Source organism: Zonotrichia leucophrys, chromosome Z (genome assembly GCF_028769735.1).
Source record: "Zonotrichia leucophrys gambelii isolate GWCS_2022_RI chromosome Z, RI_Zleu_2.0, whole genome shotgun sequence".
In the NCBI taxonomy this organism is placed as follows: Eukaryota; Metazoa; Chordata; class Aves; order Passeriformes; family Passerellidae; genus Zonotrichia; species Zonotrichia leucophrys.
Window position 1 is genome coordinate 48,411,641 of NC_088200.1, and position 26,954 is coordinate 48,438,594.

Consider the following 26,954-nt stretch of genomic DNA (forward strand, 5'->3'; position numbering starts at 1 on the left):
CAAGATGCTTAAAGATTTTTTTAATTCATTTATTACCTGTGCACAAGAGAAGTAACTACCAATAGAAACTCAAAAGCTATACAGTATTTTTTTACTTGGTGGTTAGAAGTAATTAGAGTATCACATGACCATGAATAGAAGTAATTTCTCCAATTACAAATCAGAATACATGTAAAAATCTCAGTGGAACAAGCCAAATAGCCATAGAAGCAAGTCCAGAGCACAAGGCTGTGGCTCTTTAATTTGGACAATGACAAAAGTAATTTACAGTTAAATCTGTGACTATTGAAATAATGTAATAATGCAAGTTTCTGTACAGTTAAATGTAAAGAGACAACCAGAACAGTAATTCTAGCATATTTTAACTGAAGTTGCTTAAGCATTTTTTCTGAGATAGTTACCAAAGATCTTGGGCAGTTCTACACCAAATTCAAGTCCCACAATGGTTTTTTTTGTCGGTTTTTTTGGAGTTTTTTGTGGGGTTTTTTTTGGTTTTTTTTTTTGCTTGTTTTGTTTTTTGATTTTTTGGGGTTTTTTTGTGGGTTTTTTTCTTGTTGCTTTGGGGGTTTTTGTGTTTGTTTTTTCATTGCTTACAATTTCACTCTATTATATTGTGTACATCTCTAGAAATGAGCCATCTCTGTTGTATATATGATGTTTATACCTTAGACAAATTAAAGTAAAAGATGGTAGATTACTCAAGTGGTACAAATCTTCCAGCATTTTGCTAGTCAAGAGAATAAAACATGCTAAAATCACAATAAGCAGTATTGGTACCCACAGCTTCAATTATTTTGTTTCCTTTTTAATGTGTAATCTACATAAATTACTATTGAAGGATACTGTTTAAGTAGTAAATAAATTGGCCATTTGTAAGTCAGACAAAACTTGTTCATCCAACTGTGAAAGCTGATACTGTTTCCAAAAAATCACAAATAATGCTAACAAAAGAACTGATGCACTCAAAAGTGAAAATGCATTGATTCCCAATGTCTGAAGAAAACTACTGCACTCCACCTTCAAATGCATCAGATTGGTTTTAGTTATAACAAGACAATCCCAAGAGTCAGAATGAAATAAAGCAATCTGAAAGATTAAAGAGCTGTTATCAAAAATAAATTACATTTTTCAAGTTAGAAGAAACACTGCTATGAAGGCTGAGAGCCAAGCAGCCTTTCAATAGCTGCATTGATGTCTCCTCCTGTTGCTATTAGTGCTTGTAAATTTGCTTCACGGTTCAGAAAGCCCATTGCGCTCAGCTGTTCCAGTTGTTGCTGAAATCGAACTTCTGGATTTTGTAACTGCTAAGAACAAAATTTCAAGCTATAAAAGCATAATACATATTTAGCAAAATACACAATTTAAACACAATTTAACCACAGAGTGGTTCAGCACCACTCTGTCTTTTCTAATTTTTGACTACACCTTTTTCAAATTCCAAAAAATATATTCAGATAAATTCAATTAGCAACTAAAGAAATTTTTTAATAAGTCAGCAACATCAAATTATCTACACTTACATACCATTCCTGAACTCCAGGAAAAACTGACTAATAGTGGAGTCACATTAAATTGGGTGCATGTATGTCCATGAACCGTTTCTTAAAGATATGCATATAGCTGGTTTTATAAAACAAAACAGAGTTCAACCTAGCAATGTGGAACAGCAAAGATTGTGTTGTCAGCAATCTTGAACATCATAGGCTTTATTTTTCTTCAACGTAAAAATCACCACTTTTGTAACACTCTCAAGTATCTGTTGACTAAAATTACCAAAATCCTGATTGTTAGAAAGCTTGAGTCTAAGGCAAACTCTTAGCTGTGCTTTATAGGAAGATCCTGATTACACAAACTCATGGCAAAATCCTGCACTGTCTTAATGATATGACTTTCAGAGGCATGTTTTTCATCAGGACAGAGGATGTATTTTTTCAGTATTTACTTGCACAGCTGAAATAGCACTTTTAAGCCTCTTCTACTGACCTTTGTTGACCAGAAGCATCCAGTGGGCTCTCCCCTCAACTACCTGTCTTCTTTCCAGTGTTTTACAATTAAGAATAAAAGCAAAAATATTTAAATATAATGATGTACATTACCTGAGCATTTGCACCAGCAAGTGCCTGCAACATCTGGTGGACAAACTGTTGGTGACCAGGCTCAGCAGTTCCTGAAGCTGGACTTGTATTTTCAGTGGAAACAGAACTAGGTACAGTGGATGGCGTAGAAGTTCCACTGCTTCCCCCTCCACCCAAACCAGGATTAAACCTGTATAAATTACAGAAAAAGAAATATACCACTTGAATAATAAATACTAGTTTGTCTCTTCTCATTAATTAGTCGGTACAAATTCTGTGAAAGAGAGGATAACAATTTGAGTGATGTACTAAGAAAAAGCCCAGAGTTATCACTGTTTAGAACTGCACAGCAGACACATGTGACAGATTCTAAAAAAATTTGGTTAACCTAAAAAAGGCAAGAGGATGAATCGTTAATAAAGACTGTATAAAAGTCTAAATCTAAAAAGAGTAACCAAAACAAGGGAAGACTTCCTGTCCAAATTTGTAAGATCAATGCTTACCCTGGTATAAGCCCCGGTGCTTCTGTTGCTAATGTCTGCAAGCCTTGCTGAATCTGTAGCAGAGCCTGCATTGCTCTGGGGTTTGACATAGCTGATAAGGTGTCAGGATTCTGCATCTAAGAGAAGGAGACAAACTTTTCAGTATATGTAGATGTTTCAAGGTAATTTTTATTGCTAGATGTCTCATAGAATGTGACATAATTTCAGAACTTGGCTTTTGATTTTGTAGTTGAATATTACAGGAAATCCTTCCGTTATTTTTCTTCTGTGCGAAACTTCCTTAGAAGGTGATGAATGAACTCTCTAGATGTAGAAAAGGTCTCTTGAACAAGAATTATACAAGAGAAGTATTTTTCATTACAGATTTCAATCTTTCAAAGGCTTCAACACCGTGTTAGTACATTATTTTAGAATTAGTCTCCTATATCATACTACTAGCAAGCAACAATGCTGAACATGATGAAACTTGACCAAAAAATACCTAAGAAAAAATACTAAGTTCCTTTTTCCTAGCTGATTTCAGATCACAGCAATTTGGTTGTGACTATTTGTACATATCTCATCTGTATTGCTCTTACAGCCTGAAATGTAAACAAACATACTGGAAAATATACCAACAAACAAATGTATAATATTCAAGGGTCCTCTGTCGACTGTGACTTCTATTACAAATACGCTTTCACATCATCAAATAATTTAGAAGGCAAATCCTTTTTATTTCTGAAATGAAACATCCAAAAACCTAATTATTTTAGACACAAAACTAGTGGCATATGCTCACCTTTGCATAGAGATGCAACAGGTACATGAAAAGCAATGTTTCAGTTACAAATAACAGGTTTTGATAATCAGACCAAAGAGCAGATATGCTTACTAATCTGGGCAGCTTTCCCATAGCAAAAGTTTCCCCAGGTTACTTTTGCTGAAAAATCACATTTGATTAATGTGGAAATCACAGATTAAGGTGAAACTTCCTCTACTGCAGAGCAGAACTGCAGCACAGGACATGAAGAACTCTGATCTGAGTGCCTGAAGAGACTTCAGAAGAGCAATTATTATTTTCCATTAATCTCCTGGACTTTTATCTTCATGATAGCTGAAAGTCAACAAATCAGTGAATAGTATATGGAAAAAATTACTCAGATTTAAAGAGATAAACATTTTGGGGTCTCCAAATACAGCTGCTGCAACTACTTTATGAAAATATTTAAATCTTGACTTACAGTCTGATATCAGAAGCTGTCTTACATAAATGCTGGCCCAACTATTCTTAGAGCACTTAGGTGACCTGGATCTCATCTCTATTAATGTTATTAATTCCAGTAGCAGCCATTCTTCCCTAATTCTGCTGGGCAATTGCCCTTAATTGCAAAAGATGTCTTCCATTATGCAGATTCCATGGTTTCTGTCTCCCAATCCCATAATATAAACACAGGTAGATAAGCAAGAAAACATAAGTTGAAATATTACCAACATTCTGAGAATATCCAGCTATTTCTCCACACCTCACCTGCTAATCTGTTAATCAACTAACTTCAGACAGTGAATACAACAGAGAACTATTTGTGCAGATAAATTCTAAGGTGGTAATAACAGAAGGCGATACACAAAGGAAACAAGATATGATTCCTACTGTGCATTCATTAATTACCAATTATTCACAGATTTCAAAACATAAATGTACTGGCTCCTCAGCTACCACTGAGTCATTACAAAGCAGTGGCAATACAAAACACCACAGCCATTCATGTGGTTCAAACAATATAAACTATCTTCTGAACACTGAACATGCTACTGTAATTCATGTACGTGCTCATTATTTTACTCATAAAACCTCCTGCATGCAGCCAGATCTTGGAAACGCATATTTACAATGATTTGCAACGACTGCCTAATGACAGAACTCATGCAGTGGATTAGTTTTTTAATTCCTACAAAAATCTTGCTTGCTTCTATTTAGGAAACAAGTTCTACTATACACTGTGGCAACTAATAATAAGCAGATATGTGGGCTGCAAACACAATGTTGGTATGGGCGGAAGATAATGGTGCAGCAATCTTTCCAGGAAAGACTTCAGAACCCACTTATTTTAAATTAGCTGATGACTTAGGTCTTTCAAGATATGCTCGAGGACCTCTTTTCCAAATATTTAATGCAGGTTTGAAGAGGCATGAGAAAAGCATACTAAAACTTTACCTAGCATTGTAAAAAGTACTATTCTTTTTAATTTCTGAAATAAATTTTGTCACAAACAGGTGTTTTCTGGCTGGTGTGCAGTAAGAGCATTTATTCCTTCTAAGCAAAGAAGCAAGAACAAATCTTAGTGGTTATGCTAGTCACAGACAACAGGTTTAACTTCTGAAAGAGATGGAGACATTAGCAAGAATATTATTAAGGGACAATCTAACTTAGTATCTAAAGCTAATGAGAATATATTACAGAATCTAGCTATTAGCCAAATCAAAAACAGGCACCAGTTTACCAAATATATTGCTCATTGACTTGAAGACCTTTATTAAGAGCTAGTATCTCATCTTACTTGCTGAAGGAAAGTTGGAAGTTGTTGTCTCATTTGTTCCTGAAGTTGAGGATTTCCAACAAATAAAGGATTATTCAACATCATCTATAGGACAAAAATATTTAACTTCAAAGATCAAGCAGTAAAAACCACTGGAGGTTTTAAAACAACTACGGATAATACAGTAATAGTCTATGAAAATTACCTCACAGAATAATAATCATCTATCTACTCCTTTGGCCAAAAATTTCTGGGGTGTATGTATTTTTGTTTGTTTGCTTTTTGGTGGGGTTTTTTTGTGGGGGCTTTTTTTTTTTTCTGGTTTTTTGTTTCACTTTTGCTTCATTGGTTCTTTTTTCTTTTAAGTGAATGGATTTCCAGATATAATAAGGCAGTCTTGCAAAGTATTACAAGAAAATACTTTTCTGTTCAGCCTCCACCACAAATCTAAGTAATAGCTTTGCTGTAAATATCACCTGAAGTCAAGGATATTTCCAAGTGAATATTTAACACAGAAGAGGTAATATTTTTTCAATGTCAGTTCAGAATCTGAGCCTCAATATTACCACTTTAAATAAAAATTCAAAGCACTTCTACAACACCATACATAAAACGGCATCTCTACTTTTACAGTGAGGCACAGGTCAAAAATAAGAAGTTAAAAACAGAGTAATATCTACATAGGGCACCAAGTCCCCTCCCTTCACTTCCCCCAACTAGAGAGGGTAGCTCTACCTTAATTCATAACGAAAGCACTTTTTTTGTCTGTTTCTGATGTTGGATCACAAGTTTACACAACCCCATGATGATTTCTGAAATATATCAGGCATGATATCCAACTACAAATTGAAGAAACTCAAGGCAACAAATTGTTGAAAGTAAGCAGCTAATAATTTCAGTAATTACTTAGGAATTAACACTAAAAATTAGCCCATTTGCCACAGGCAATTTTTGAGCTTTTGGGTTTTGTCTTTTTTTACTTTAATGTTGGGAATTTAGCTGACTAGAAAGACTGGAAAAGTACAAAACCGTGGCTAATTCCAAGTCCTGCACCTGTGTTGATAGCGTGTCCTTGGGCCTGGCTGTAGTAGGATAACAAACAGTGAGAGAGATGTAACCCCTAAGGAATGAGGAAGAGTTCATGGCATAGTTTAACCAATAGATTGCTTAGCTTACAGAATATTCATAAGCTTATTATTTGCTGTATAAGTGTTTGATACTTTCTTCAATAAACTGGACCGGACCAGTTGGTGAACCAGCTGGTGTCCTGGTCCCCTTCCTATGACACTTTAATACCCACAATATATTACTATACTAAATGCAATTTACCTGTACTGCAAGATCCGGATTCTGGCTTAACGACTGCATCATGCTTCTCATGTAGGGTGCAGACAACATATTCTGCATAAGCTGTGGGTTTTCTGTTATCTGCTGTAATAAGCTCTGCATTCCTGGTGTATTGAACATACCAGCTTAAAGAAAGGTAAAGGGCACGTTAGTAAGCATTCTCATTATCATCAGAGAAAGGAGACTATCTAAACCCAGAATATAACCACTTGGTTTTCATGAGTTTAAGACCCTGAAACTTACCTCAGTGCTGTTCTACTTACATAGACATATCTACCCTAAAAGTTAAGACAGACATTGTACCAAACACACATTCCCATCAACTATTCACATTATTACCTGTTTTTCCATTTGCCTTAGAACAGAAAAAATACTACAATTCATCTGCAGAATTGCTACCTTTGTTATTTTAAGTATAATTATCACTTAGATAAATTTTCCTATTTTTTTTTATTTTTCTTCAGAGGACTTTAACAATAGTAAAATGTTCTACAAAAGTAAACAGCAATAAAAACTGAATCAAAAACTCTCTGTCTAATGAAAGAATAATTTCAGTTTGCATGTATGTGCAAACATATACAGTTGCAGTAACAAACACACCTCCAAGCCCAGGTCCCAAATTTGGTCCAGTTGAGCTCTGTCCCGTTGTGCCTGAAGTGCTACTTTCGGGATTATTGCTGCCACTGCTCTCACCAGTAGAGCCAGTATTTGTTGTGGAAGTCTGTGAGCTGGACTGAGGAGCCCACGGATTTGGCAGAGGATCTCGATTTTCTGTACGAGATGGCTGATTGTCCCCTCCTGCTGATGTGTTGCTTACTAAAGACGCAAATGGGTTACCTCCAAACTACAAAGGAAAGCAAACACTTATCATTCTACAAATTTATAAATCATACATGAAAATAAATGTTTATGGCTTCTAATCAGTTATACTCACCAGTCTACAGTAATTAAAGGTAAATATTGTTAAAATACACTAACACTGAGAGATACTAGGACTCCCTCAAAAATTAAATCACATTTCTTTTCAAAAATAGTGTTGTTACTGCATTGTATTTTGATCAGAGTAAAATTGTGTCTTGCATACTGGTTTCTGAATTTAAAATCTTTTATTCTTCTCACCTTCAGTTTAAAATTACTAAACACACCCTTAAAAGGATTTTACCGAACCTCCGAATCTTAAGGCAATAAATTAAAGGAATTAAAAATTAAGTAACAAACAAATCTATTAACTTTAAAATAGCTTCTCAATCACAAAAAATGATAGCTGTATTTCTTCAGGCTCAGAAGAACACGATTTTTAAAGGTCTTTCAAGAGTAAAAGGCTACATAACCTCAAGTTTCAAAAATTGTTTTGTCAAATAAACATCTGGACATTTTAATTACTTAAATTCTTTTATTAAATATTAAGTATTTCCTTTCTGTGTCGTTTGTAATCTTTTCTCACCTGTTCCTGTGCTGCATTCAGTATTGGCTCCTGGATGTCTGTGTACATACGCCGCAAGGCATTGTATCCCCCTGGTATACTTTCAAGGTTGCTCAAAGCTCGGTCCTGGTTTCTCATCATCTCCTGCATCATTGCAGGGTTTCTAGCAAGTTCTAGTGTCTAGAGAAGTGGAACGTTTAATCTGTATTAATAAGAAATCCATTCTAAAGTGAAAACGTCAGCATTTGGCAATATCTCAGTCATCCCTGTCTAACCCAGTTTAAAATTACGATTAGAGCTGAATCAACCTGTCGGCACAGTGTGAATCAACACAATTCAGTATTTAGCCAGCATTCTACCATAATTCTTACTGTTTCTAACATCACTACAGCAGGCAGCCTATAATATGAAATTTAAAATAAATACATAGAATTTCAAAAGCATCTATTAATCTCTTTGGGTTTGGGTACATTTTGCCATAAGATACAACTTATCTATCTACTAATTTAAAAAGCATTTAGAAGTACCCACAGTGACACAATGAAAATATGCAGAATTTTGGAGAATTACAACTTATGGTAAAATTCCTGGCTAGACAACAGGTTTCAAGGGCAGACAGCCACATCCAGTTCTAGCCTCAGAAGACATGTATTCAGTGACTTTCAAAAACTATGCTGCAGATTTTCTGAAATATCAGTCTATTTTGGACATTAACAACAAGATATGTAGACACTGGTTGTCTATAGCAACCTTTTATGGATTTCGAGTAAGACTAAATACTTAAAGAATGTTCACACACTCCACTAAGTACGTCCAATTCTGGCTCTGTTGTTTACATAACAGCAGAATCACAAGTCATGAACTAATAGATCTTTTTACATACCTGTCTCATTATATCTGGATTATTCAGCATGTGACTGATTTCTGGATTTCTCTGTATCAGTTGCTGCATTTGAGGGTTAGCCATAATTAACTGCCTCATCAGGTCAGGATTTGAAAGCATGCTCTGAACAAATGGATTCTCCATTATCTGAACCATCATTTCCGGGTTGGACATAAGTTGTCGTTGCATCTGACTTTGCAGCTCCGAGAAGTTTGAACTATTTAAGCCCAGGCTACTCAGGCCTGCTAAACCTCCAAGGCCACCTTCAAGAGGATGAAAAAATGTGACTGACTATACTTCCAATCACATCCAGATATTTTCTAAATACAAAATACTTGAACATATCTCATACTTCAAAGTAACAAAAATGAATGGAAAATCCCATCTTTTTCAAGGCTGTTCAGGAGTTACTCACTTTATTTTTAAATAAAATTTGTTACAATTCTAACAGCTTTTCTTCTCATTTTCCAAAGCCAAGATACAAGAAATGTTTGAGACTGGGGGCTTTAGGTCCATGTGCCTCCAGCAACATTTAACAACTGCATTTGTAGTAATCATTTATCGGTCTCCTCTTGGTTAAACTGTAACTAAGAGTGAACTCCCAATATGAGTAATATTTCCAATTCCACTTAAATGTAAAACCTGTGTTCCTCCTGGTAATAATGTACCAAGAGGAAATTATGTTTTGAATTTTTGTGCTTTGCTGAATCCAGATAAAAAGTTTCAGAAAGTACTAAACAGACCAACGAACAATTAAAACCCAAGAAATCATCTGCTTACTATAACTGGCTTTTCCAATTCTACTTCTTCCCCACTCCCAAATGCAAAAAAAAAAGACAAAAAAGAATGAAACAAAACCCCACCACAACTATGGAAACAGATTATAATTTCTAAATCAACAGACTGCAGCGTCTTCATTCATAGAATTGAAGACTCTTAATACTATTAGACTTGAAACCTGAGACATAGTTAATTGAAAGATTAGCAGCAATTTTGTTGCTTTTATTGCAGATCTTGGCTTCATGTCACAGGTCCAAACTTCTATGATTCATCTGTATTCAGATAACAGGAATTCAGATGCACTTTAAGTAGTACAAAGACATTGGAAGGTATTTCATTACCCACAGTGCCAAAATAAAACCTCAGAAGTACCTTACCACTGAAGCTGAAACAGTAAAAATCTTGTAATGAAGTTTGTGGTGAAACAAACTTGGAACAGTTTATCCTGGGAGGTGATGGATGCCCCACCTCTGGACACATTCAAGGTCAGGTTGATGGGGCTCTGAGGAACTTAATCTGCTTCAAGATGTCCCAGCTAATTGCACAAAGTTTAGAATAGATCACCTTAACAGGTATCCCTTCCAACCCAAACTATTTCATGATTCTCTGTAAAACTAATGAAACAACTCTGCTTTGGTAACTGACTGATCAGAAACCTTCTACAGCCAATTGAGTATATAACTGTAATTAATTTTTTGGCTGACGTGTTTGTTTGGGTTTTGTTTTTCAAGTTTTGTCTACATTGTGATAAAGCTTTGGGCACAATAGTGGAATCCAAGAGAAGATACCCACCATTCCACCTAACAAATATTCTTACCCAAGCCAAAGGGATTACTATTTGTTGATGCTGGTGTTGAAGTACTACTGCTTGATGTTGATGTGGTAGCAGTACTCCCAGAGGTGTTTGCCTGTTGAGCTGGGTGGTCTTGTGATCTAAAAAAGCAATTTCAAAACTTTATATAGAGTGTAACAAGTTATTTTAAATAGTGCCATTTGTAGCTAAAGTATTTTACTTCAGAATCTTAAATTACATTTAGATTCTTGGTCATAACCCAGCGATAACTCCAGTTATCCCCACATGGTTTCCTGTAATAAATCTTTCTCAGACACCTATTATGTCATCAGTTTTTCTGAACAGTAGTTTTATATAGTGAAAAAACAGATAGGTATCACTGTAGCTATTACCACCTTCTCATCCTACCCCATGACGCTTGCCAATTAATTGTTTTCTCTGTCCTTACCTTGCTTTAAGGATCCATGTCTTATTTCACTATACTCACATACTACTGATAACATGCCCACACCTTCAAGAAATAAAGCCTGACAAATTTAATGCAGAATTTATTTCATGCCACATCTCCAACAGCATGCTTTATTGAATGTGAAATTCAGTTAATGTCACATTTGATTATAAGACAAATCTCAAACTCTCAAACCTTTAAGACTTCAAAAAAAGGCTGATAATAAAATCACATGACACTAAAGCCAGCATAATTTAGCACAGGCACTAAAGCCTGCCTAGGCTGTATACTCATCACACTCTTCTACTGCAGACAGAAAGACAAATGCTGCCATGCAGTAAAAGAGATGAAGGAATTGAGCTCGAATAAAGTTAACCTGACCTCTCTGTTCTAAAGAAAAGAGACTGCTTTGAAATCCAAATCAATTCTCCACTGTGGTTCAACAATCAATAAATGCCTATATTTGCAGTACTACAGAATAAAATACTTTTGACAACTACGAATTCAGACATCACAAAAAGATTTGAGAATTTGGCAGTACACTAGACTCCATACTTCAGTCCACCTTGGAGGACCTTTCTCCTATAACATAACTCTGCACTTGCTCCGCTCAAGCAAACATCAGAAAAAAATCCCCAACCATACAAAAAAAAACCCAGAAAGATGCTTTAAAAGCATAGATTCTCCTGAGGTTTCTAAGAGTTCTTTAACTTAATTATCAGCAACTGCAAACTTTGAACACAAGATGACTATAACTGGCCAAGCAGCTGTAACTTGAATGAGAAAGATTATAGACTGTATACTGATTCTGATTCTCCTGCTAGAGATATTGAGTTTTCTTTTATCTAGAAAACATACACATCTTTCCTCCAAAAGCAAAGTAAAAAAAACAAGCATCAAATCCTATTTGTATTTTCAGCTGAGAAACTATTTTGAGAAGCAACTATGCTGCTTTATGTAATAGACATTAAAGGTTCTCAAAAGTGTGACAGAAAAGTAGGTGACACGGAAAGCTGAAGTACAGTAGTGCTCCCATGCAAACTGGAGCATATTCTTTCAAGATTAAGGTTCATGTGAGTTTCAAGCCTTTGAGCCTTCAGTCTTTCAGCTATATTCCTGTCAAGTGCGCATCGCCTTTTACACCCATTTTGCCATTATGTTTCCTCCAAGCACATGTGAACAAATGACACTTGTTGACCTAGAACTCTACTCAGAAATTCCATTCATCTTCGCTGCCTATTGCTAATCACTCACTGCTACTCTGACACTGTAGAAGATAGGTAACAAGAGTGCACTGAAAGTCTGTAGCAGTCTAGAAAATGTAGCACAGTAGAAAAAGTAATCTTTTTTTTAACAAGCATGTGGTTGGGATATATGAAGATTCCCATTTTGAAATTACAAATCTAATAACATAGTTTACAAGGGAAAAGATCACTTTCAGATCCAGTTTTGGAAAATAACTTTGACTTTTTCAGATACACAGCAGCAACAGTAACAGCAAGAGTCAACAGAAAAGTAAATGGCAGAGCGTACCAAAGTACCTGGGAACAAATCAATCTTGATACTCAGGGCCAAAAATCAGCATGTTCCAGACCACACCGGCAGGGTCTAAATCTTGTCTTTCAAGACAAGTATAAAATATAGATATTTTAGCAAGAATACAACTGCGATATTTCAGGACAATGCTGACTGACATTCTCTCCAGCAGGTTTTACCATGTCTTTAGTTTATTCAAGTAAAGCTAGTAGGTGAAAACTTCAATGCATCATTTGAACACAGCACATATACATGCAAAGGATCTGTAGTTCTTAGTTCATACTTCATTTTCCCAATGATTAAAACATTCTGCAGATAGCAGAAATACAGCCTTCTAAAATGATTCAAACAAAAGCAGGCATAAAAGCAGACATGGAGTGCAATGCTGATAAGACCCAAAAGCCACATGTTTGACATTTGCATTCCTGAGGGTTCCTCTGCTCAGAGGCAAAGTGCAAGAAGGCCCAAGAGGCAGGCAGGGGTGTATTTCAGTATATATAGCTACAGTAGGTCAAAACTATAAACTCTGTGAAGATTGTGCAAGTCAAAGCACCCTTCTAGGAGTACTCATGGTGCCTCCCTGTCATACTTAGGACTTTAGGCAAAAAAAGCAACAAAAAAAAAATAGCAACAGCAGAATACTCACTCAGATGCAAAAAGAACAGAACTGCAGTATTGCCTAATACTGTATTCAAGACTGGCATGGCTTGTATCAGCCTAAATTTCAGGTGGAGGAGGCAAAGGGCAGGAAAGGGACACCTCTGACAGTACAAACATGTATTTTGACTCCAGGATGGAGAACATAATCCTTCCAGGGCATGAATATAGAACTGAAGGTATCAATCTGAAAAAGTACCTACATTGAATGTTAATGATACTAATTTCAACAAGAATTTGTATTTAATGCTAATGTTAGTAGCCAGCCTTGATGTCTTGGTAAGGCCTTAAAAGGGAAAGTCTACTTCTGTTCTCTCCTACGCTTTATGCTCTTTCCTTCAACATAAGACATTTTCACATCAGAGGGGATCCTCACCATAAACAGAAAAGACCTAAGTAGAACAGAGGCAAAACCACTTTCACTCTAAAAGAATGAACATGTTATTGACTAATAGCAAACTGCTTTTGAGGGATCTATTGCTCTACTTGTTGGAAAGATTTTTGGGCACTTCACACAGCTTGAACAAAAAAAAAAGCTATATAAGAAAAACCAAAAAAAAAACAAAAAAAACAACCTAAAGAAAAAGAAATGTATTTAAAAACATAAATCAAAATAAAATATGAGATAAATTTTAAAAAACAGTGTAATTTCATAACCTCACTGTTCTCCTGCAGCAGCTGAAACTAAGGAGCTGATTAAGGTGATTTAGTCAAATCTAGTTTTGCCCAACAGAAAGTTATTAATAATACAGAGCACTTAAACTTCTCTAGAGGTAAACAGAAGACCAGTTGTTATTAAGATTACCTGTTCTGTGTTTTGATAACCAGGTGAACAGTGAGTCCATCATGAATTCCATGCTGAGTCAAAGTATCTTGATCTTTTAAAATTTTTCCAGCAAATATCAACACAAGCTGATCAGTGTGGGACTTGAAACGTTTAGAGATTTCTTCCTTGAACTAAACAAAAAAAAAAATTATACATTTATATAATTAAATACTGAACTGCAATTTTTAAAAATAATTTAAGAACAAGCCATTTTTTACATTTGCTATATTACCTCACTTGTACTGCATATTCTGTATTTCACAAACTAGAAATACTTTTGTTTCCTGAACTTCTTTCTGTCTATAAGAAGATGGAAAATATTTCTTTGCCGTTCAGAAAAGGAAATCTGAAGAATTTAATATCTAGATCATTAGTTACACAAGTCGTGACAACGAAAATCTGATTTCTCTTGAAGACTACTGTGACTTCAATCAAGCATACATCCATGATGTAAATAAATACTAGTATATACAGTACTTAAACACACCCATATGTATATACATGGTAAAGTATGCATATAATTATATACTAGCAAGTACACATATGCAAATGTGCATACCACTGAAGCCATCCATTGCTGAAGAACTGAAGACGCAATGCCATAAAGAGGATAAATCTGTCTAGACTTTTGCTTGAACTGAGTATACTCTCTCCTTAGATGTATTTTTGCTGCCTCCCTTCCACGTGTCAAAACTAACATTCCTTGCCACACAGACTAAAGTTATACTTTAGGTGGCTCTGCTTTCTCATTTAATGCATGACACGGCTACATAAAATGAAGTTACAGCCCAGGTCACAGCGAATAAACACATTTTTCATTCATTGAGAAATCATTGCCATACAAGACCTTTTACACAAGAGACTGCTTACTAAGTGTTTACTGTCAAAAACACCTTAAATAATAGATTAACTTCATACACTTTATTTTGTCTTTTTTCCTGAGGCAGAGGAAGAAAATCCTCTACACATATGGAAGACAGAATCCTAAAAACATTGTTGAAAATGAACATAAAGATCATCTAGTTTCAACTCCTCTGCCAAGGGCACGACACCTTTCCCTAGACTAGGTTACTCAAAGTCCAGTCTGGCTTTGAACACTTCCTGCAATGGGGCATCCACACCTCTCTGGGCAACCTGTACCAGTCGTCTTCACAGTAAAGAATTTCTTTCTTAATATTAAAGATGGTAAAGTTATTACCCTCATATCTTCACTCCCTGCCCTCGTAAAAAGTCCCCCACCATCTTTCATGTAATTCCCTTTTGGCGACTGAAAGGCAGTTCTAACATCTCCCTGGAGCTTCTTTTCTCCATGATGAACAAAAGTGTCTCAGCCTGTGTTGACAGGACATGGACTCCAGCCCTCTGATCATCTTGGTGGACTCCTCCCAGCTCACTCCAACAGGTCTACATCTTCCTCTGCCAGGGTCCTCAGAGCTGGGTGCAGCACTCCAGGTGGAGTTTCAGCAGAACACAGCAGAGGGGCAGAATCCTCCTGGCTCTCCCTGCTGGCCATGCTTCTTTGGATGCAGCCTGGGATACAATCAACTTTCTGGACTCTGAGAGCACATTGCTTGGTCATGTCCAGCCTTTATCCACCAGCATCCCCAGGTCCTTCTCCTCAGGGCTGCTCCCAATCCAGCCTGCCTGTATTTGTATTTGGGATTGCCTCAAACCAAGTACAGGACCTTGCAATTGGCCTTGTTGAACTTTATGAGGTTCACATGAGCCCACCCCTCAAGCCTGGCAAGGATTGGCTTCCCTTTCCTCCATCACCTCATTCATCCCACACTGATTGGCACACATTGCTGGGGTGCACTCAATCCCAATGTCTTATGTTACTGACAAAGATGTTAAACAGTGCTTGCCTCTGTACCAATCCCTAAGGACACCACTCATCACTGGTCTCCTGATGGACAATGAGCCATTCACCACAACCCTTTAAATTCATTATTCACTCAGCAGTCCATCTGTCAAAAACATGGGTCTCCAGTTTAGAGACAAGTCATGTGGCACAGTGTCAAACACTCTACATATGTGCAGGCAGATGATAGCACTCACTTTTCCCTCATCTGTCACCACTGCAACACCATCACAGGCAATGATCACATTCATCCTTAGTGAAACTGTGTTGACTGTCATCAATCTTCTCCTTACCTTCCAGTTCCTTAGCATAATTTCCAGGAGGTTCCATTCCACGATCCTGCCAGGTACTGAGGTAAGACTGACCAGCCTGTAGCTCCCTGAGTCTTCCCAATTTCCCTTCCCAAAAATATATGGATGTTCTGTTTCACCTTTTCCAGTCTGTGGGAACTTCCACAGAGAACTGCTATAACTTTTGAAATATGATGGCTAGTGGCTTAACTACTTTCTTGCCCAGTTCCCTCAGGGCCCATGGATGTATCTCATCAGATCCCATGGGTCTTGAACCTGATCTTCTAGAGGGGATGGTTCTTCATTCTCCCAACCCCCGCTCTCACTAACTTTGACAGTGTGGCTGAAGGATTTGCCAGTGAAGGGAACAGGATGGGCACTGGAGAGTGGGTGCTGAGGCACTGTACTGTGCACCATTTGTTTCTCTTGCGTTTTACTCCTCTCTCTCTCTTGTTCATTACAATGATTATTGTTATTTTTGCTACTGTTATTTTAAATACTAAACTGTTCTTATATCAATCCCTGAGTTTTACTCTTTTTTTTTTTTTTCTGATTCTCTTCCCCGTTTCACTAGGCAGGAAGAAAGTGAGGAAGCAGTTGCATGATAATTGCTGGCTGGGTTTAAACCATGACAGATTATGATGATGGAAATTCAAGCAGTTCTAAAAAAAATAATTTTGGTGTTGTTTAGGTCTTCAGTTTGCACAACATAACTAAGTAACAGTATCTGTAAATTACAGTAAAAATACTTCATCCACTGGGGAAACCAAAAGCCAAAGGAGTTCAGCGTCACTGGCTGGAAATGATGAGCATTTCTATCGAATTCTCCTAATGCAGTGACTCATCCTTTTAATTATCATGTAACAATTCAACCAACAATGTCAGCTCATTTGCTTTATTGTTCTAAATGCAAGTTTTACTTCATTGCAATAATACTACACCTTGTGGTACCACAAAGGTCATTCAGTATTATCTGGGCATAGAAAAGAATTCAAAGTTGTGAAAATAATGTTTCAACATACTTGAAACCTAGTGTGTTCATGGAAACTAGTTCACTGTACTCCTCTAGTAACTGAATACAGTAAAAATAATGTAAAATCATGTCAATTTTTACATGATTATTACAAAAATACGTGGAGAGAAACACAGTGGGAATCAGACTAAAACACTGGACTAATGTCTACTCAGAGGCCTGGTTTTCCTAGGGAGAAAAGTAAAAAGCATCTTAACCAGAGTGAGCTGATTCAAGGTAACATTCTCCTCAAAGCATGGCAACTTGAAGATTTGGAATTAATTAGAACAAATTCAAAGCTTGTGTTGTTGAAGGACTTTGCCCAAATTGCCATTTTACCTCAAGCTAACTTGTTTACATAAATATTTTGTTTTGCTTTGAAATACAAAAGCAGTATAATTTTTCATGTTGAGAACACTCAGTGGCTTTTAGCAGCACACCAGCACTTCTTGTGTATACTTTCAATTCCATGCCAAATACCCTTATCTTCATAGAACTTTAAAATAACCACCATTAACAAAAGTTGCCTTTTTTTGTTCACTGTTAAGACACACTGAAAAAAACCGCAACTCTCTGAAGCAATCTAGGACTTTCCGTACACCTGCTTGACTTGATTGCCTCTCAAGTTTTTTTCAAGGTACAGATGGACACCATAAAATGCTAATGTCCAGTGTTGAACAAAATGCATACTGTACCTGACAAAGTAAACACTTTGTCACCAAACAAAGCAAATATCTGAATGCACATGAAGTAGAACAGCTGACTAAACCAGATATTGTCTTGCACTGTCACTTTGCAGAGCAGATCCATAATTTAAACATTAACCTATTAACATCTGACAACCTGGCCTTGCAAGAACCTGGTAAAGTGTTATTCCAGGTAACGTGAAAGTATTAACATTCAAACTCTCCCTTGACATATTACAACCATATAATGTTTCAAAAGCTTCTGTTGACTCATTTTAGGATATCAAAACCAGTAACTGTAATAATCTTATTATCCACTCACAAAACAAAGTGTTGTGATAAAGTAATAAAAAGAAGAAAACAAATCAATTAAAAATTACTTTCCCAAATTCTCTCAACCTCAGCTTAGTAAGTCATATTTAAAAATTAAATTACAGTAGCAACCTGGAAGAGGTCTTAGGCAATTAACATCCAATTAACATCTGTTTTTTTAACAGAAAGCAGGTCCGTAAAAACTTCAACTACTTTGAAAAAATTAAGCTACAATTTTATCTAGAGGACTGTAAAAAAAAGTAAGGTTGCCGACTCCCCGCACAGGAAACTCCTTTTTGAACACAACAGAAGAGGCCATGGAAGCAAATGCTTGTACATAGAAGGCTGAACTGCAGTTTTCATTCTCAGCAGTCTCTCAAATAGTTCTACTGCAAAGAAAGATTTTGGAACAGCATTACTTTGTTTGGCACTGCTATTTCAAAACACACCCATAATATTTAAACTTTCAACTGTCTTTCCTAACAACAGTTAGTTACATGCACAGATCAGCATATTGACTCAACTCCAGTCTGTTTTATACCCACACTGAGCAGTCTCAGAAGTAAACTTTTATGAGCTACAGCTTTCTTTTATACAACAGAATTAATGGTTACAGGTCATCTTGACCCAAGAAGTAAGGAACCAAACACACTCATGGCCACAGCTGATAGCTGTGGTTTCCTTTTGGGATGAATCATGACCTGGACATCTTACGACTGACTTAAAGTGAGTCAGTAAAAACAGGGTTTCATTGCACAACTCTAGGACACTATACAGGAAGGAAGACAAGAATTCATCATTTCAAGCAGGAATACAAGCACTTTTGGCCCACAACAGATAAAGTATAGATAAAAAGAATGCACAAACTAAGGCTTCTATGTAAGAGTACTGTCCTTCATGTCTTAATGGAGTTACTATCTTATGGTAGCTTTGCCAATGACCCATGCTAGTTTCATAATAAAATTATTTCCTCAAATGCCTGCAATCAAATCAAACTCACAGAAAAACCACATTTCAAAACACAAAGTCAGATTCTTGATGAGCTTAAAAGGCTAGCAGCCCATAAAGGGCAAACTGCAGCAGCACATGGTAGTGTAAAGTTCTACCCATTTCTATTCCCTTCAGGGATTCTTCAACAAGCCACTACCAATTCTCCAAGACTTTGTTGGAGAAGCAACGCTTCTCCCCTAAAAGCACTGGGCAATCTACTCTCTCCCTGTTTGTTATGTACCTGGTCACTGGCAAAGCAACACAAATTGAAAATAAGCACTGTCTTGGCTCAGGCCAAGAAAGGGTTCATGCGGAAACCCAGGGCACCAGGAATATTTCTCTGTCTGCTCTGGGGTGCCCTGACCCCCAGGGGAGCACTGACTTGGACCCTCATTCATGGAGGAAGTTTCCTACGCTTCAAGATTGACTAGAATTCACAGAAGTGTGAAACAGATTACAGAGAGTAGTGTAGGTGTATCACTTGGTGAGAAATTTAGGGTTTGGGATTTTTAGCATGTTGTGGATGGAAGCAAGATGGAGGGCACAAGGCATCATCCTGGGTTTCTTCTTCACGCTTCTTCTTCCTCCTTCTTTGTGGGTTTGGGTGGCATTTTGTAATTGGGCAGAAACATCTGCATTGTGGGCTCTGTGAGTTCAGTTATTGGGTTAAAAGGGAAAATAATCTAGGTGTCAGTTCTTAACTGGATAGTTTAGTCTTAAAAGACCTTGTAACAAGAGATTGTTAGCCATTTTGTGCCTGCTAATGAAAAGCTGCCCAAGTCACAGTAGTGAGACTGTTTCACTGATAAGAAATAAACACTTGAGTCTGAACATGATCTACCATCTCAAGTGCCTTCAATCCAGACCCAGAGAAACCAATAGCTGGTACCACCAGAGATTAATTTTTGCAGAAGCCAGGAGGGGGCATGGCTTGGACCTGGAGGTTATTTTATACCACCTCTTGTCATTGACAGCAGCTGAGGAAATGGAATCTCTTCCAGGGAAAAGGGGTTCCTTCTAGTCAAGAAAACATGGTGGAGGGAGATGTCCAGTATTGTCAGTTATCAAGGGAGTTTTTTCATGTCAATCACTGACTTTCTTGCACCCTTTGTCATTAGTATTGTTGCTGTTAATATTTGTTTTCTTATCTCATTGCTGTTTCCAGTAAATTGTTCTTATCTCGACCTGTGATCTTGACCTTTTGTGCTTCCAACTCTCCTCTGCAGCATGTCTTGGGTTGACTGACAAGTTAAGAAGAGTGAAAAGAGAAAAAAGTTTTGTAAGTTACAGGACACTAAGATTCAACTTAACTCATTGAGGTTTTTGTGCTGCGTAAAAATAGAAAATGCTTTAAATCCTCTTTTCAGTGTTATTTTCGTCTTGAAAACTCTCAACTATATTCTACAACTCAACTAATTTATACAACATTAAACATTATTTAACAAATAAAGCACTCAGGCTCAGGGGGGAGAGGGAAAAGAAAAGGTGATACGGGGAGAGAGAGAGAGAGAGAGAGAGAGAGGCAGTGTGGTTTGGGAAGTATCAGTGGGGTCACTGAGTTAGGAAGTAACGTTCCTAAAAAACAACTGTTTTTTAGAAAAAAACACTGTTTAGGAAGAGCCAAAATCAAGATTATTATGTTACCAAGATTATTCTTGCACTTAATACAAAACACAGCACCTTATCAACTACTAAGAAGATGAACTCTATTGCAGTCAAAATCAGAACACCATGTAACCATATCTTCCAAATTCTTAAGATTTTACCCTAACTTTACTCCCAGACAATGACCCTTTTAACAGAGACAAGGTTTATAGTCACTTATTGAAATACTGATTGGTTTTCAAAATCTTTACATGACACTTTTACCACAGCTAATTATTCATTAAGGTTTTCTATGCTGTTGGCAATTTTGAACTGTACACATGGCAATTTTTAAAACTGTGTGACATCCCTGACTGAGGGTGAAGGATTTTAGCAAAACAAACTCACAGGACAAATGCATCTGACATAGATAACACTTTTTAAAAAATAATTTAAAATATAAATGTCTTAGTATTATGCAGAGAGGTATCTACACAAAAGACACTTCAACTACTACTTAAATAGGTTTTCTTATTTTACTCTGTTTGCCAGTCATTTATCAGAAAACACCTGTTGAGTACTATGGCCACTGATGCCTCTGAGTTACATCTAACTAAGCCAACAGAAGTCAACATACTTTTACTTCGGAAGGTTACTTTATAAAATAATCACCTACCATTGCTCTAAAACAATTTTCATATCACAAAATGAGGGGGAAAAAAACCCAGGTTAAGAAATAAGTATAATGAGAGTATATCACGACACAGACTCCATATCCATAAAAAAATCACAGAGATGTGTTACAATGCACTGAAACACCAGACGATGGAAAACCTAACACTAAATGCTTAGTGTATTCAAGTGCCTTGAAACACCTGAGAAAGAACAGAAACCTGAATCACAATCCTGGAAACAAAAAACAGACTGGATTCCATTATATAGTTTCAACCTATTTGGTTTACAGCATTCAGTAATCCCTGGATTACAGAAAACCAGTGAAACAGAATGGGATCATGTTAAAAGAATTGTTCCTATAAAGTAGTTTCTTAAAAGGGAAAACATTACATAAAATACTAAAAGCATATGCAAACCAGGAAAGATGCTCCACTACCAAACTATCCAAAGCTTTAACAATTTAACATTTACACCTGTATGATCTGTATGAGGCAGAACACTACCAGTTTGGGATCATGAGATCCAGGCACAAAAATAAAATCCTGGATTTATGGATTTAAAGTTTCAACCATAAACAGTACTGTAATTTCAATCAAAAATTTAGAAGCTCTCCACTTGACAAAAATCAGTAGTCTCAACACAATGGATACATGTAAACTTAAAGTTAAGCAACTCAGGGATTTTTATCTGTAGTTTAGTCTAGTGCAGAAAGCACATTTGTGTTCACCTACTTTAGAAAACACACTAGAAACTGTTAAATATACTGTTACTGAAAACTGTATTCCACACTGAAGAGATATTGTATTTAAAGGCTGAAGCTAAACAAAAAGGGGTGAAAAAACCCCAAATCCTGCAAAAGGATCTAATCTGTTTTCCAAGGAGCTAAACTCAATTTCACTAACTCTTCCTGATGGGCATTGCTCTGAAATTTTCATATAATCAAAGGACTGGCAATCATTCTCTGCAACAACTGTAAGCTTCTGAAATTATTAGCACAGATTACTGTATCCACTTGTTGGCCCAGAAGTTAATAACATACAGCTAGACACATTACTCTGTCTCAGAGTTGGAATGCTCACAGAATGGACAACTCAGTATCTTTCAGTGTGCTACACACGCACAGACAGTAATTCTGGACCAGTTATAATAAACCCACAAATACAGCAGATCTCAACACAAGGCACTAAAACAGCATCAAGAAGCATCAGCAAGCTTTAACTCTTCTAAAACTCCCTTATTCTAAATGATGAAGGTAAAAAAGCTAGTTTTCCATGTAACCGGTGTCAACACCTCAATACTCAAACAATTCAAGTCACCCACTAAGACTTGAGTCGCTCCTAAAATGAGTACACTTTTTCTTTGTATACAGGCATTATCAAACACATTAACACAACTCTGCTAAGCAAGAAATTGCAAAGACTGTACGGTCATGAACTCAGAAAATAAACTGAAGGAAGAAAACACAAGACAAGAGACAAACCATTTTAGTGAGCCAGAGTATCAGCACTGTCAGGGTCAGCTAGTCAACATATTTTACCCATCATGTATTCATTAAGTCTCTGCTCTGAGAAAGATCAGTATCATACCCAGTCAAGAATGCAAACATTTGGTCCTTCTCCTAATACTGAGCCAACCTGTACTAAGCACAATCAAATAAATTTCAAAGAAAAGACAGACAGACACCAATGTAAATCAACTGATCTCCCAGAGTAGCTTTGTAATTAGTTTGTTTTCCATACCAACCTGTATACTCACTGTTCTAGCTGCACGACACAGGATCACAGTAACAAATCTATTCTACTGAAGTCTTCCAATACAGGAAAAAATCTTGACAGAAAAGTTGCAGACATGGTTTACATTAATGGGGCAACATAAAATTTAATTTTTTTTACCCTTAAATTTGGCCCTGATGACACAAAATATTTTCCTAGAAAATTTGGGGTTTATGTTCTAGCAGTATTCTGAAATGACCATAAAGAAATAACTCAATTCTTTAAGTTCTAATGTTAGCTATAGAAATATACTGAGGGAGTTTCTTTTGCTGGGGTTTTTTTTTGGGTTTTTTTTCAGCCAACAAGTTATTGGCCCATCTATCTCAACTGTACAAAACACTTGCTGATAACAGACGCATTTGAACAGATGTGCAACTTGCCTGGTATTTGAGATTAACCTATTTTCAAGGCCAGTTCTAGAAACATTGCATCCACTGTTGATGCTTATTACTATCAACAGCTCACTTTTGCAGTTAAAGAGAAAAGCCAATATTAGTCACACTACAGGGACAGCACATTTTTAGTGCTGTTACACTGCCTGGGACTTCAATCCAATGGTCAACCCAGCAGGGCAATCTTACTTCACAAGAACCAATTTATAACTGCAGATCTAATATTTTAACAACAGTTCCAACAGAGACAACACTCACAGTTTAAGATATCTGTAGACAACAAAGACATCTGAAGCAGTGTCCTATGTTAATTCCTTAAACTTGCATAACTGCTTTCAGTAAAAATTCATGCTCTTGATAGGCTGTACAACCATTTCAGTTTATGACTACTGTTTATTTGAAAACGTGGCAGCTCCACCAGTATTCAAATAAGAAACAAACTGTTAAAAGTCAAATGTATTACAAAATTCACAGCCAGAGTAAATCTGTTTATTATTTCCAAAGGACCCAACTAACAGCTGACTGCTTTACAGGACAAGCACAATCCTCAGGTTAGATTCAGTTTATGAATCTCTTTTTTGAAATATCCTAACAAAACAAAAGCCCCAAAACTGCAAAGACTTTTACAAAAACTACATTGAAGCTGCTCACAAATCTATGGAGAACAGAGAAATGAAAAGCACCCCTTTCAGACTGAGATTGCTGGGAAAGCAGTGGACAACATTAAAAAGCAAACACAGACATTTTACTTTTGGGAGAAATGCCCAGATCAAGCTTGCAGAGAGAGTAACTCACAGCACACAACATTGCGGCTGCCAAAAGACTAGAGAAGAAAAGAAAGCGGCTTCAATGCATTGGCAGGTGGAGAAAACCACAATGAAACTCAGGTCTGGGACACTTCTAGCCCAAACACTGATGTATGAAAGGAAAAAAACAAACAAACAAACAAAAAAACCCACAAAAAGAAACTGAATGTAGATTAGACTTAAGGACAAAAAAAGACTGAAAGTGAGATAACAACCACCAAAATCAGTCAGCTCAACAGGACAACTCTCAGCTAGAAAATGAGAGAAGAGAAGGCTTTGGGGTGACCTAATTGTGGCCTTCCAGTACCTGAAGGGAACTTGCAGGAAGGATGAGGCAAGACTGTTTGCAAGAACGTGTGCTGACAGGACAAAGGGCAATAGCTTCATAGTGAAAGAGAGTGGGTTTAGATTAGCAATTACGAAAAAATTCTTTTCTGTGGGGGTGGTGAGGCACTGGAACAGACTGCCCAGAGAAGCTGTGGATGGCCCATCCCTCGAAGTGTTCCAAGCCAGGTTAAACGGGGCTTTGAGCAACCTGGTCCAGCTGAAGGTGTCCCTGCCTACGACAGGGGAGCTGGAAGATTGTTGATGTGACTTCACGAATGAGCTACATGCCTCTTCCGAGCCGGCTCTCGGCAGCGCAGCAGAGAAGTCGGTGAGGAGGGTACGAGGTGGCACATTTCTTCACTACCCCCTCCCAGCAGTCCTCTCCTGGGCCGGGATCGGCGCCGGTTCTCGCCCAACAGCGCCCGGCGCGACCCGGGCGAGCCAAAGCTGCTTTGTCACCGGGCAGGGCCCTCGCCCCGCGCTGCCGGAGGCGGGAGCCGCGAGCCGGCGCTCCCCTGCCGGGCGGCGCTGCGCTCGGCCCCGGCCCCAGCGCGGCCCCGCCGGCCCCCTCAGCCCGCTCGGCCGCCCCTCACCTGCCGGATGCTGCTGGTCTCGGAAACCGCGAACTCCTCCTTCTCCTTGGGAGTCTTCACCGTAACTTTGATGATGCGCGGCTCGGAGACACCGGCGGAGTCGCGGGTGGGGGAACCGGGGGAGCCAGAGGGGCCCCCCGCGGGCCCCTCCGCTCTGTCCGACATTGCCGTGTGCGGGCGGGGCGGGTCAAGGCAAGGCAGGGCAGGGCAGGGGGCCTGACTGCTGGCAGTCGGCTCCCGGCGGCTCCAGCCGAGCGCTCGCGCCGCGCCGCGCCCGCGACACCGGAAACGGCTCGCCCCGGCCGCCGCGCGCCGTGATGACGCAGCGCAACGGGGAAGGTACTAGAAAGGGGCACCGCCCGTGCGCGCGGCCGGCCCCGCGCGCGCCGCCGAGGGCCGAGTGTGGCGGCGGGGCCCGGGCCCGGCCCGCGTGACCCTGAGCGGAGCCTTCCCGCCGCCCGTCTGTCTTTGGGCTGTCCCGTCCCTGCCCTTCGGCCGTGGCCGGCCTCCATGGACATCCCTCTGTGAGGCACCTCTGGAGTGCCGTGTCACGTTGTGGGCTCCTCAGTACAAGAGAGACAAGGAGCTCCTGGAGAGGGTCCAGCAGACGGTCACAAAGATAATTTGGGGTTTGAAACATCTCTTATATGAGGGGAGACTGCAGGAACTGAGCCTGTTTTGTCTGGAGAAGCCTGAGGGGATTCATCAACACGTGTAAATATCCCAAAGGTGGGTGCCAAGAGGATGGTGCCAGATTCTTCCGTGGTGCCCAGTGACTGGATGAGCCATGGCCATAAACTAAAACACAGGAAATTCCACTTCAGCATGGGAAAGAACTTTACATTTGGGTGTCAGAGAGCTGGAGTAGGCTGCCCAGGAAGGTCATGGGTTCTCCCTTTCTTGAGGCATTCAAAGCCTGTCTGGACATGTTCCTGTGTCACCTGCTCCAGCTGACCCTGCCTTGGCAGAGGGATGATGATCTCCAGATGTCTGTGCAGAAAGTCACCAGTTCCCCAGCTAGGGTCTGGGAGTGCAGGTGCTGGCCATGCAACTGTGGTTTGCTGGAGCTCCAGTCCATAAGACATGAGGTGTTACAGAGGCCTCTAGTGAGATGCAGGGGTTTGGTGTTGGAAAATGCAAGAAGACTAACTTGGCATAGTTTGTGAATGTACATCAATGAAATAATTTAGTACCTGTTGCTTTTAAGTTAGTTAGCCCCAGCTAAATAGTAATAAATACTAGACCTTTACTACATTAAAGGTATTGCTACAGTAGCATTCCATAGCAGGAAATCACATCTTCGTCAAACTTGGACCAAAAAAACCTCAAACACAACTTAAAACTGCATTGCCAAATTAGGCATTCTCCCAAAATATTCTTGCCTCTCAGGAAATTCAAGATGTCTTTTCCTGTTTTGGTGTAAAGTATGCATGTGGCTGAACTGTAGAATCAAATGTCCTTTTTTGCTTGGATGAGAACAGATGTTTCCCACAGTATTCTGAATCACAAGATGATTTCCTGGTTCTGTCTCCTCTTGGGATAACCTCTCAACACCCTTTGTGGATTGGTTCAGCTAGTACTAAAAAAAAGTGTAACACAGCATGGCAGGCTCCAAAACATTTAACATTTTTACTAAAGTAATTGAACACCTGCTAAGAGACCTTAAAATAGGAATACCAGAGATTGGCTGAAGGGAATTCCAGGTTTTGCCTGATCTAGAGCTTTTGTTTGTTGCAGATGAGGATGATTCCAGGCATATTCAAGTACTAAGCCTTTCTTTAGTCGCACATGTTCCCTTGCCCATTGGTTGTGACGCTGCAAGGCCTCTGCTGCAGCAGAACACTTGGGCAGGTGCCTGTGCCAC

At 38.5% G+C, this 26,954-nt stretch overlaps 1 protein-coding gene across 4 annotated transcripts; it reads right to left on the reverse strand.

Annotated features, from left to right (window-relative positions):
- Positions 1-25,397, reverse strand: UBQLN1 (ubiquilin 1). Of its 4 annotated transcripts, none has more exons than XM_064735675.1 (11): positions 25,091-25,397; positions 13,770-13,921; positions 10,348-10,463; positions 8,751-9,013; positions 7,889-8,047; positions 7,045-7,288; positions 6,427-6,569; positions 5,119-5,202; positions 2,579-2,694; positions 2,097-2,265; positions 1-1,304 (listed from the first exon to the last, which is right to left on the reverse strand). In XM_064735675.1, the coding sequence occupies exons 1-11, from the start codon at positions 25,253-25,255 to the stop codon at positions 1,149-1,151; spliced, it is 1,767 nt and encodes a 588-aa protein (XP_064591745.1). In that variant the 5' UTR covers positions 25,256-25,397; the 3' UTR covers positions 1-1,148. The 4 variants fall into 4 exon arrangements, with proteins under 4 accessions (XP_064591745.1, XP_064591742.1, XP_064591744.1 ...); XM_064735672.1 differs by having other exon boundaries at positions 1,014-1,301; positions 25,091-25,386; XM_064735674.1 differs by lacking the exon at positions 5,119-5,202 and having other exon boundaries at positions 1,014-1,301; positions 25,091-25,386.
- Between the last annotated feature and the right edge of the window lie 1,557 nt (positions 25,398-26,954).